This window comes from Erithacus rubecula, assembly GCF_903797595.1.
Source record: "Erithacus rubecula genome assembly, chromosome: 9".
In the NCBI taxonomy this organism is placed as follows: domain Eukaryota; kingdom Metazoa; phylum Chordata; class Aves; order Passeriformes; family Muscicapidae; genus Erithacus; species Erithacus rubecula.
In genome coordinates this window covers 18,802,797-18,815,610 of record NC_136660.1, presented here as the reverse complement: position 1 = coordinate 18,815,610, position 12,814 = coordinate 18,802,797, and the positions used below count along the sequence as shown (strand labels likewise).

At 36.0% G+C, this 12,814-nt stretch overlaps 1 protein-coding gene across 2 annotated transcripts in view; it reads left to right on the top strand.

Annotated features, from left to right (window-relative positions):
• HTR7 (5-hydroxytryptamine receptor 7) overlaps nucleotides 1–8,325 on the top strand; it is a 29,719-nt gene extending 21,394 nt beyond the window's left edge. Inside the window, exons 2-3 of one of the 2 annotated variants that reach the window (XM_079312311.1) lie at nucleotides 745–1,491; nucleotides 7,567–8,325. In XM_079312311.1, coding sequence (XP_079168437.1) covers nucleotides 745–1,491; nucleotides 7,567–7,603 — 784 coding nt within the window. In that variant the 3' untranslated portion in view covers nucleotides 7,604–8,325. Of the gene's footprint in view, nucleotides 1–744; nucleotides 4,571–7,566 lie in introns of those variants that run through there. The other variant, XM_079312312.1, reaches the window with a different exon arrangement.
• Nucleotides 8,326–12,814: the final 4,489 nt, after the last annotated feature.

Below are 12,814 nucleotides of genomic sequence, written 5' to 3'. Positions count from 1 at the left end.
TAGGAAATATAAAAGTTGTCAACAGACTGAAGGTTTTTTTTCTATTCAAAACTGACCCATTATAAACATTATTCTTGTCTGTAAAAATGGGTTTTTTCCTATGTCTTCTTGAATTGGGACAGATTTTTATTTTGTATAGTAAAAGTTTGGACATTGAGAAAACCATATTTTCTTTCTAATTAAGTGATGATAAAAATAATTATTTTAGTACTGAAATATTTTACTCCTGGTATAAATTGCATGCCTGAAACATGAAGGAAAGAAAGAAAACTCATCAGCTCAGTGGCAGGGTTCTTCCTAATTGTTGAATACATAGGAGTGAAGGTAGATGCTTGTTGTAACCATCCACTCAGTACAAAAAGTGATAGGCTTTGTGGAATGAGTATTCTTCTATACTCCAAGATTTCTAAAGGCAGCAAAATAAAATTTAGGTTTCAGAATTTCCTTAAAGGTCAAAATGTGCTTTATCTGCCTGAAGATTGAACCAATGCATAGAAATCACAGCCTGTTATGGTCAATGGGAGATTTCCTTCTGGAATAAAAGACTTTTATAGAGAATGTTAACTCTATAAATTTTAGCATGAAAGGCACATGAATTAACAAGTTGGAAGTACATGCAAAGAGAGGACTGAAAATTATGAAACAGAAAACTCAGCCACAGATTTTGGTCTAGGGCAAACTACGTGACATAACTTTTAGCTGTTAACCCCTGCCCTCTGTAGTAACCCTGTGTTATCATTCCAGGTACCTGGGAATAACCAGACCCCTCACCTACCCTGTAAGGCAGAATGGGAAGTGTATGGCCAAGATGATCCTGTGTGTCTGGCTTTTATCTGCCTCCATCACCATTCCCCCTCTCTTCGGCTGGGCCCAGAATGTAAATGATGAAAAGGTTTGTCTCATCAGCCAAGACTTTGGCTACACTATCTACTCCACAGCAGTTGCATTTTACATTCCAATGTCGGTGATGCTTTTCATGTACTATCAGATTTACAAAGCTGCCAGGAGGAGTGCTGCTAAACACAAGTTCACTGGATTTCCCCGTCTGGAAGAAATAGAAGGGATTTCTGTGAATGGACTCGTAAAACTGCACAAGGAATCTGAAGAATGTACTAACTTTTCACGACTCCTAAAGCACGACAAGAAAAACATTTCCATCTTTAAAAGAGAACAGAAAGCTGCCACCACCCTTGGGATTATTGTTGGGGCTTTCACAGTCTGCTGGCTGCCCTTTTTCCTCCTCTCCACTGCAAGGCCCTTCATCTGTGGTACAGCATGCAGCTGCATCCCACTGTGGGTGGAGAGGACATTTCTGTGGCTGGGCTATGCAAACTCTCTCATTAACCCTTTTATTTATGCCTTCTTCAACCGGGACCTGAGGACCACCTACCGCAACCTGCTGCAGTGCAGATACAGGAACATCAACCGCAAGCTCTCAGCCGCGGGCATGCACGAGGCCCTGAAGCTTGCAGAAAAGCCAGAGTTTGTTCTGTAAGCTCACTCATCCTCTACTGGGATAGTTTGGTGTTCTATCATGTTAGATTTTTCCCCCACAGGTTCAAAAGAAGTGTTGTAGGAAGAGCAGGCTGCTTGTCAAGGCAGACATCAAGAAACAAGGGAGAGCACAGCAGTCCTAATCAGCCTGGAAAAACAACACCACCACCCAAAGAGTTTGGGTGTAAGAGGAATAAAGGATGAAAGTGAAATGTGGTGCAGGATGTTTGAGCTGTTAGTCAGGAAAAAGCAAAGTTGGCCTAACCCATTTGTTTGGCCCAAAAAATGTTTAGTAAGTCTGAATGTTGGATGCACCTTGTGTCCCAGAGATTGTTTTCCTTAATAAAGACCTCAGAATGGTGAAAAGTTAATTTCCTTCCACTTTAGTATTACAGAAATAAATCATTAAAGAAGCTGAATCAAAGAACTTCTATTGCTTAGAAATATTCTTTATTATAAAACCCCATATGTTCATTAAATATTAATTTACTGGATTGCCTGGAAATGAGCTATGTTGCAAAATTTAATATTGCCTTTGCACAGCAACTCTGGCACTGAAAGAATATGTTACACTTTCAATGTGAGTTTAAGAGTTTGAGTAAAGTCACAGGGACCAGCATCTTCACTGCATACAGCCATGCAGCACAGTTAGCTGCAGTGCTGCTGCAAATCACACCAGGTAATCTTGTGCTATATTTCTGACATAACAAATGTGCCTGATTGCAGTTTATTTCAGGATCTGTCTGGTCTTTGTCCATCTCTTCATTCTTTAATTCTCTTGGCTTTCTCAGCTGAGCACTTCTCTAATCTAGATGGAGACTGTCTGTGCTCAAGTAATTTGTGCTGATGTATGACTAGTCCTTGCTCCACTTCAGTAGTTAATTTACTGTCTATTTGAAAGTTCTTCTGCTTTTTGGGATTTCTTTCTCTTCTGAAGTCAGTAAGGAAAAAATAAACATAAGATCTTATGACTTCAGAGACATCTGGACTTTATCCTTAAAAACTGATTTTAATCATCACTTGTGCGTAAAGAGATTTAAAGCTTTTTTGCGTGTATGAATAAAGATAATTTACTTTTTCTGGTTCTAGCTTTTTCTACCACCATTGCAGTTTGTCCAAGTATGTGATCCTACTTCTCCTGACTTTGGTAACAGATCTCTTTGATCAGTGTAGCAGGGCCAAATAGTAAAACAGCGTTCCTTTTAAAACTTAATAATTAACATATTGATTATATTAATGTATTACTAGCAATGTATTAATATAGCACACAGTGGTTGTTTAAGGCACTTTTATAATGACAGAAAATACTAATAAAACAACTCATAAGATCAAGATGGGTTCTTTGGCCCGAGTTTGCCCTGCATACCATGTTCCAGCTGAAGCAGAGGGTGAGGGTACATTAGTGAACAAAGACTGCTTCAGAGCTCGAGCTGCTTTCTCAGCTATCAGGACATCAGTGAGGAGACATTCATTATCAAATTGCCTCAGCATCAGATCACACTTCAGGCTGACTTCTGTCCCCACTTTCTCAAGTCTGAAACCAAAATGACTTAAATGAGCTCAGTGATGTTAATTTGGGCTAAGCAGGGAGCAGCCTGTGCCAGAGCCCTCATTCCCAGCACAGAGATGTAATTGCAAACACTGCAGCCTCTAACTGGCACACAGACAGGACCTGCACTGATGTGCTGGGCTATGTGCACTGAAACATGCTGGAGTAGTTTTAGATGCATTCATACACTACAGTAGGGAGTACATTTTGACCCCATTTTCAGAATAGAATTATAGAGTAAGAGGCTGTATTCCAGCTTCAAAATTGTTTTCTGAAGAAGTTTCAAATTTATTTGGGACAGTCCTATTTCTTTTAAATGTTCCAATATTATGTACAAGAAGAGATTTGAGCCCAGAACAGCCACGAGCTCTGGAGTGTGGAGTAGAGCTCATGTAAACTCAAGTATATTTTCCATATTCTTGAAATTGCTGTTGTTTCTTTATTACTTATCAGAGTAGCTTTTTGTTTGCTTGATTGCTCTCAGCATAAGTGAAAAGTTTTCAAGACCTTCTGTAAGTTTTGGGGGGTTTTTGTGTGTAAGGATATACATGGGAATATACTAATAAATGTATCTGGGAAGACTCCAAAAGGAACTATAAAACTCTGAAGGTGATTTTAGAATTCTGGACAAAAGGTTCAGTGTTCTTATTTTGCAGGAAAGCCTGAGAAGCTGTGTTTCCTCCAAATAAGATTTTTCTTTTTTTTTTTTTTTTCTTTTTTAAAAAAATGAAATATGTGTCTTGTGAGTCAGAAATTGACATTTGCTCAGCTGTCACTAAAGGCAATTGCTTTCCTCTGGGAAAACATCCTGCAGGAGTCCAGCTTTCCTCTACCATCTGTTTCAGGTAATGAGAGCCCAGGAAAGAATAAGAGTTGTTATGGTGTGTACACCAATCCTTGAAGTTTCTGGAGATAGACATCCATATTTGATCTCTGGATATGTTTAGAAAGAAAAGAGAAACAAAGAAAAAAACCCAAAACACAAACTAGTACAAAGTTTCTTCATACAGCCAAACCAAAATACAGACAAATGGAAGGTGTTTTAAGCAGAGCTGCATTTGAGAGGAAAAGTAAAGGATTTGAGAAGATTGGAAGAATGTCCCATTGCCCAAGCACACAGAGAAGAAAATGTTTTCAGAGAGAATTGTAATGGAAAGAGGCTTTAAGAACAAGAAGGAAATAATTGTTTGGGTTCATGAGCAGAAAATGTCACTTTTTGAAAAAAGATATGTAGAACTGCATCACAATATCTAACTGCAGCAGTGGCATTTTTTCACTCAGATAATTCACTACACATCTGACAAGGGAGTAATACAAGAATGGGTAATGAAAAGTTTCTGTCAACATGTGCTTTTAGCAAACCCAAGAAGAAACTGCACTTGTGGTCTCTGTGTTCTTACTTGTGTTTCCAGAGGAAAGCCAGAAGGGTGAATCAGATAGATGGGGTTGTGAAAAACATAAAATAAAAAATAAAATACTCCAGGAACCATCCATAGCACAGGCAAGCCATCACAGCACTAAGAGAAGAGGGAGAAATTGTACTCCCCCTGCCAGCTCAGCACTGTTTTGGAGAGGCAGACTGTGGTAGGAACCTCATTGCCAGCCCTTTCCCCAGCTTCCAGCACCTACCAGCCTGTACCTCTAATGCTGTAACACTGTACTGGCACTTCCCAAACTCCTCTGGTTAGCAAGAGTCTTACTGGGAAGAAATAGGAATAGCAGAGTAGCCAAATGTGTGACTGGATGTTAATATCTTATTATTGTTATTCCTTCATTGCTTCACATTTCAGCTTCATAAAAAGAAAAGCAATGTCTTTCATGCTCTGTTCAGAGCTAGCACCACCTGCAGAAAGAGTGTCAAAGTGGCAAATAAATCTCCACTGCAATGAGACATAAAGAAGGGAATTACTTCAAATTAAATTATCAAATTAATACTATAAATAAATGCAGACAAAATCTACTCACTCTTTGCCTGTGCTTCCTGGCAGGAAAACAGATTTCCAGGCAACCATTGCTCCAAACACTGCAGCATTATTAAAAGAACATTATTGAGTTAAGTTTTTGGGTTACTGACCAAGATGCTGCAGTTACAGAACTGGAAGGTGTTAGAAGCAATGACTTTGGTTTTTGTGCTTTCCCCTGTGTAATTTTCATATGATTTTTCTAATCTTTCAGGAAAAAATCTATTTAAATTACAGTATTTTCAGAAAAAGTGCAAGATCAATGTGTCATCAAATCCTCTTCACAGTTTGCTTAAGAAGTTGTTTTTGTCTTTTAAAATGTTTCCCAGGAAGACACAGAGACAGAGAAAGGAGAAAATTAAGAGACTTGGGGAATGGTTTTAATATGCAAAATTATGAATATCCTGGAATAGAGGAGACTCTTATTTCAAATGCTGAGAAGGGATTGTGAGGACTAGATTGTTTTGTTTTTTTTTTTTTAAAAGAAGGGCTTAAGCAAGTAAATTTTAGAATAGCTTGAGAAACATTGAATCAGAGAAATGATCTTTAAAATTTGCAAGGAATACAAACTTAGGTCCCTCTTCATTGTTTTTAATCTTCTAAGGTTGTTATTGCCAGTAAAGAGGGGGTTCAGCATGAATCTGAAGTGAATTATATTTTCTATATCCACTTTCTAAACATTTTCCCCAACAGGCCTGTCATTCCCCACACCCAAAATTCAGCTGCTCTCCTATTTTGCCAAACCCCTTCTCATGCAGGGATAGCACCAAAAGGACAGAATGGCTTTTATTTGCTGAAAACTGAGAAGATGCTTATGATTCCCAGATTCATTTCTCAGTGTTGCAAGCTAAAAAAACTCTCATTGAGCCATTTCTAGAAGCTATTAATATATGGTGATTGCTGAAGATAATATTTTGATGATTTGTGTAACTTTGCAACTTTACTGATTGAAATTATAATTTCTCATTTGTTATCTTTCACATAGAGCTAGTCAAGTTACTTCAGAAAAAAAAAAAAATGCACACAATGTATCAAAGTTTCCAGAAGACATCATGCAGTTTTATAAACCAACATACCAGACTGAATAAATATTTTGCCTTTAGTTTTCTGTCTGCTCAGTCAAAACCAACGAGATTTCATTAATTCTGTAGTTGTGTGGTCTTGCTAATTCCAGAAAACTGTGTTTACAGTATACTTATTTTTACCTTTTGCAAGAGAAGAGAAAGTAAGCCACTGAAGTATGCTTCTGGATAAACTCATTATTGCCTCAAAAAACTTGGCACCTTTGGCTAAACTAACCAGGTCTGTGTTAAAACAACAGGGATTCTCAGTCAAATCTACCATCCTGAAGATACTTGCAAGGGAAATACAAAATTAGGCAAATTAAATGAACATTTACTTCCCAACTATAGTTACAAAATCTGAAAAATCCGTAAATTTTATTTCTGTCTTCGAAGAAAGCAATAAATGCAGTGAGTGAAAATCATGCTAAGGACCTTTCACTTGTCATTACATGAAAAATCAAACCAGAAGTTCAATTAGACACATAAAGTTTGTGCTGCAAGATAATATATATCTTTTTAGTGTTAGCATGCTCTTTCTGAAATAATCATATTTCAGCCCAGAAAAGAGAAAAGCAACATTTTCTAGGGCAAATTATATAAAATCCAGAATTTTATTCTGGCTTTAAAAGAAAATCTACAATTGCCTGAAACATAGCATTTAAAATATCTTTATCTTTCCCTTATATCTAGTTTTCAACTTGAATACAATTACCAACCTTCCTTTAATTTGGATCATTTTTTTGCCAAGATATATTTTCATGTAATAAAGTATTTGAAAGAAGTGAGAATGCAAGTTTGTCTGTAAAAATGTCTGCTCTTGATACAATTAGAGACATGAATAATTCCATGGTTTCAAGAGAAAAATTATAAAAAGTTATGAAAAGACAAAACAGTGCCTTGCTGCAAGTCTGGAGAGGGATGCCCTGAGCCCTGCCTTGTGATCTTGCAGATGTTCCTGTTACATCTCACTCTGGTTTCTGTACCAGAGGGGTTCTTCCCTTCACCCAGCTTGAGGAGAGAGGCAGGAATTTGTATATTCCATGCAGTATTTTGCAGAAATTCTTTCCCTATAAACAATTTTATGAAAGCAAGGAAGAAGTGTTCATTATTGTGCTGGCTCTTTTCTCTCTCACTGGTGAGGTCTCCATGGACAGTGACAGTGGAGCTTTGTGCTGCCACCAGGCCAAATGCAGGGCTTAATAAAGTCACCTTTATTTAATTTAGGGCTTTTGACTCTGAATTGTGTAAAACAGACTGAGAACTCCCTCAATTCTCATAACCACCTGAAATATGATGAGTACAAAGGACTGAAAGCCCTAGAATGCTCCACTTTCCCCCAGCTTCCTCATTTGTGTGGGATTTTAGAGAATTATCTCAATAGACATGATCTAATTGCCTCTTGAGAAATGTTTCCATTTATTTCAGTGGTATATTTGGTCAGAGCTTTTAGTTGCTCCAGGATATTTCTCATCTAATTCATTCCCTTTTTTAAAAACAGGAGAAGTCCTGATTTCTCCAGGGAAAAAGAGTCATGACCAAATGTGCTTCAAAGCAGCCAGAAAAAATCAAGCCAGAACAGGAAGAAGAAAAATGAAGAGTTGGCTTCTGAAGAAGTGGATAGATTTATGAAATGTACTTCATCTTCCTTTGATGGGAATGTGCTAAAAATATTCCATGAGCTCAATGCATTACGTTAAATATATTTCTATTGGAAGTACTCACATCTTGTTTGTTATGGAGGAAAAAGCTGTTACTTACAAATGAAAGTTTCCTGCCTGAGAAAGCCAAATTATTTCAGCAATAAGTTTGTGGGGTGGGTAGAGTGCCACTAAAACTCAAAGATCAAGCATTGTATGGATTTACAGCACATTAAATTATGTAGAAGAACATTTGTATGTTTACCATGCTCGTGGATCCTGACACTGGTACTCATATTCAGGGATTGTCAGTGATACTGAATGTATTTTACTGTACTAAAAAAAAAAAAAAAAAAAAAAAGAGGTTTTCAGGCAAATGCTGTCTCTGTGGATGCTTTCAGAGCTTGTGTTCAAGAGATGTTGTACACCTGCAATGGGACTGAGAATGACAACAATAAAAGACCAATTTTTGTTTAAGATTGTTTAAGATTTCTGTTGTATTAAGTAAATGTCTGTTACTTGTTAACATACATGTGGCTGGTTCTCCCAGACTTTTGTAAAAGCTGCTTTCATTTATGCAATGATGAAAGTTAAGGGGCAAAATTAGAATGCACATGTATCACACCACAGCTAATTTACAAACATGATTGCTTTGCTTTATGTAATTTTCATGATCTGCCAATTTATAAAATTCTTTCATTTCAACTCAAATATGTATAAAAGGCTGGAGAATTTCCACAGAACGTTGCTTTTTGTCTTACTTATTTCTAGCTAGAAAGAGATTTTTTAATTTTTTTTTTTGAAAATGTGTTTAAGAAGTGTTATTTCTTGTTATAATTAAAACAGATCCCTTTGGCATGGCAAAACCTAAATAGGTGAGTATAAATGACCATTTTCCCCAGGGAAAACTGATTCAAGGTGTTGTTCCTTAAGCAAAACTCAACCTCTTTATTTTAAGCTTTTAATATTCATTTCCCTCCAGAGTTTCTGAACTATGCAGGGTTATACAATGCACAATGCAAAAGCACATCCCATTCCCAAAGTCTGTCTTCTTTAGGGTACACCTCAATGAGCACTTGCCTTATTCCCATAACTGTGGTATTTATGGTAACTTAATCCCTTACTTGCAGTTTGACCAAAATGCTGCTGGCAAATCATCCAGTGGCTACATTTACATTGGGGCTATGTTTTCTTTTGTTTTAAGATAAAATTTCACCATAGCTGCCTAAATAAAGAGTCAGACATACCAGAGCAGGCTAATTAATTTCTTATTGGCAAGGGATCAGCATGGGAAGCAAATCACATATATGTTAAGTCTATGTAAAACCAAGAACAGAGAGCCTAATCCTTCTTCTACACATAATCCTGACACCCTAAAATATTCCTGTGGTTACATGGGAGCACCAAATGGCAGATTTTCATTTCACTAGGTCAACAAGGCTCATTTCACTGTTTTACTGATATAAGTACTCACTGTGAACTCTGCATCTGAAACAAAATGAATCTTACAGTTTATTTTTCAAAGGGAATGACACATAAATGCTTTTTACTTGGTTAGCCTGATGTATTTAACAGGAAACAGGACAGTTATTGTCAATGGCCAGTGACCAGCTCTGGCTGCATTATATGAGAATACATCCAGAGGAACTCAGCTGAAGGCAAAGTTACATTGGCAGACATTATAACTGAACCTGGTGAGAAAGGGAGATGATAGGTCCATAAATATAAGAATAAAAAAGAAAAAAAAAAAAAAAAGGAGGGGAGGGGTTTATTTTTTTTAAAAGCAACCCAAGCCTTAAAATGAAGGGCAGTGACCATAATAAGAAAATCATTTGCAAGGTTTATGGTCTCAGTTGCATGTCCCTATCACAAAGGCAATGAAACAATTTTACTTTGATGAATTATACTGTCATTTTCCTTGTTCCTGATGCTGTGTCGAAACCTTAACTTGAAGTGAAATGGAAAAATTATATTCTATATCAATATTTTAAAGGATAAATAAAAATACCCAAATAAAAAGCAGCTAAGAGTAAAATTTTTCTTTGGAAATTTAGGGGCTTTTAATATCATTATTTTAAGCTTAATAGAAAATGTGCCATTTAAGAGAAACTTAATAGAGGGGAAAAAGAGAAAGAGCTTTTAGCTGCTAGGGAGCTACAATTCTAGGCAGATATATCTATACATGGATATAACACACACTTATGTCCCTTGTATTCTAGGGTGTCACTGCCTCATGAAAAAAGGTAGTGAATTTATTACTACCTGATAAACACTGGTTTATTTTACTACCTATTACATTCCCAGAATCTCATAGAAATTGTGAGGATATTTCAGGACAGGTTGTGGAATCACAGACCTATAAAGTTGCAGCTCTACGTATTTCTGCATGAGAAGTTTTTCACCCTGGAGTTTTCAGACACACAGAGAACTTTAGAAACTACACAATTCTGATATTTTTCCATATGAGATGAAAGTCACTGTTTTCCCTGCTGTAACTCAGGTCTGTGAGCACTCTACAAACTTAAAGCCTTTTCCTGGCTGTCCCTTTGATTCTACTGTAAAGTTCTTACTAAATTATGTAGCTTTATCAATCTGACAAATTGCTCAATCTCCTGTAGACCTGAGCAAAAAATATATTCAGTGATAAAAGAAAACAGTTGTTATTATCATAATATACACTGATAAAGTTATATGAAAGCACAAAAATCATATCTATATATACTATGTAAACAGTCAGATAGTCTCAATTTTGATAGACAAAAGTGAATTCTATATATATTATTTCAATATATTTCATATATTAATTCTATATATTATTATTCTATAAATTATTTCAGGGAGTTTTAATATGCAAAATTCACCAGAAGATTGAGATGGAACTCCATTTTAGGTCATATATTTTACTTGGACAAGGTCTGGTAAAACAAAGATGGGTAACATAAGAGACCCTTTCCCCCTGAGAGCTTCCCAAGAAATACAAATATGATGAAATTAAACTCTTCATGTTCTAAGAGGCCTGTGCTGAAAACATTGAGTATCTTTTGCTGTAATATGAGTCTTATGTGTAATAAAAAGAGCTGCTGTCACTTGCATTGCAAATTATTCAAATTTATACAGCAGACTAATTTAGCAGAAAAGGAAATAGGGTTCTTCTGTATTAGGTAACGAGTTATATTATACTTTAAAAATGTATAAGCCTAGAGGAATATTAAAATGTTAATTTGGATAGTATTTAAAAGGTAATTACTTTTATACAATAAAGTAAGAAGTCTACTGAATACTAATCCCTGTGCCATATGCTTTTTTTGAACTAATGCAACATTAAATAGAGAATCCATTTGTTTAAGTGATTTTAATTTAGATACATGGAAGACATTATCATCTACAAAAATGTCTGGGTTTTTTCAGCTCAGCAAATGTAAAATACTTCCTGTATTAAATTCAGTGTTGAAGAAAGTACCTACACTTGTTGGATGATGCTGAACTGAAAGAATGAGATTTTTAATGACTCTCCTGAAGAAAATGTGGTTTGGTTGCTCAGCTCAAGTGCTGCTACAAAGAGCACTGGCAGGGCCATACAGAGCAGCTTGAGACTGACTGCTCCTAAACAAAAGCTGATTTCATCTGTTCAAGCCTTTTGAAGGGAAGGGTGAATATTAAAAAAAAAATATTAGCATTTCAGTCCAGAGAGGACTGCATATTTTGTCCAATTTCTTGAATTATATAATCTAACCTCTTGTCTGTGATAATCTTTTCAATGCACAGAAAGCATCCATTTTGGGACATCCTCAGAAAATTATATTCAGGTGCTTTATAATGTATTTCATCCATGCTAGTGGTTTTTTTTTTCATTATTATTATTTTTAAATCTGTTAAATCAATGCTTATGTCTTTAGCCAGAATCTTTCTCTATGGTTCACTACCTATATGAATTATTTTGTTAAAAATACCACTAATTTAGGTTGGATATTTAGCCAAATAGAAATTATTTCCAGCTGAATCAAAAAATCCAATAATGCTCTTTAATTTCTAATAAAGCCAGAGATGACATTTTGATTTTTTAAATATATTATAAAAGATTTTTAGAAAACAAGGTGTTTTGAAACTGCTCTCAGAAAATCAGTTTTTCATGTAACCATTTCAGTTGTTCTGAGCACATCCCTGCTCAGTAAGCTTGATTCTCCTCAAGCTGGATTTCTGTCTTAATCTATCTTAATTTCTTAGTTTTTAGCAAGAATATGAAGCCCTTTTGGAAATTATTTCTGATCAAGTCCCAGCCAGTGCATATTAACCCTGTAAGAGTCCTTCACATGGTGAAACTCAGGTTGATCTATGCTGAAAATGAGAAATGTTAAGAACCTCTCTGCTCTCCTAGGTCATTTACATATGCCCACTCTGTATTCATTAGTTTGACATTTACTGCTCTTATTCTGTCAGCAGAAAGATGACTTGATTTTCACTCTTGCTATTACAATGTGACAGGTATAATAGCACTATGAACAGTGCAATAGATTCACAGAGTGAATAAAATATTACTTCTGAGGAGTAATTGCTGGTAGGAAAATAAATTTTAATAATAACTTACAACTGGTTGGCAATTAACGAAATATAATTATTTTACTAATTTTCATGATTTATAGATGAATCATTAGAGACAAACCCCCAACAAAAAGCTTATCTTTCATCTAAAACATTATGAAGATAATGATATGGTGAGTGATCATTTTCTGGAAAAGGATAGCAAAAGCAAAAAGCAAGCAAAGAGAAAAGCAGTAGAAAAATTTTTGCCTGTTTCAAATCACTAAGAGCTCTGATGCTGGTAAAACTTGCTTTCAAATTTAAATGTGATAAAGTGAAACAAAGCTCTTGTTTTATGTAGATGTGACAAAACCCCGTGATTTTTGAGCAGAAATATGGCATATCTAATAAAAAATTACCCTGAGGCAGAAGTTTTGTGGGATTGAATGAAATATTTCTGGAAGTGTGATGCAGTAAAGCCCTACCTGGCTGCCATCACAGTCTGGGAACCTCTGACCCAGCACTCCTGTTTGTCCCTAAGGGTCTGCAGGGCACAGGGGCTGCAGAGACAGAGCCAGAGGCAGCCCATGT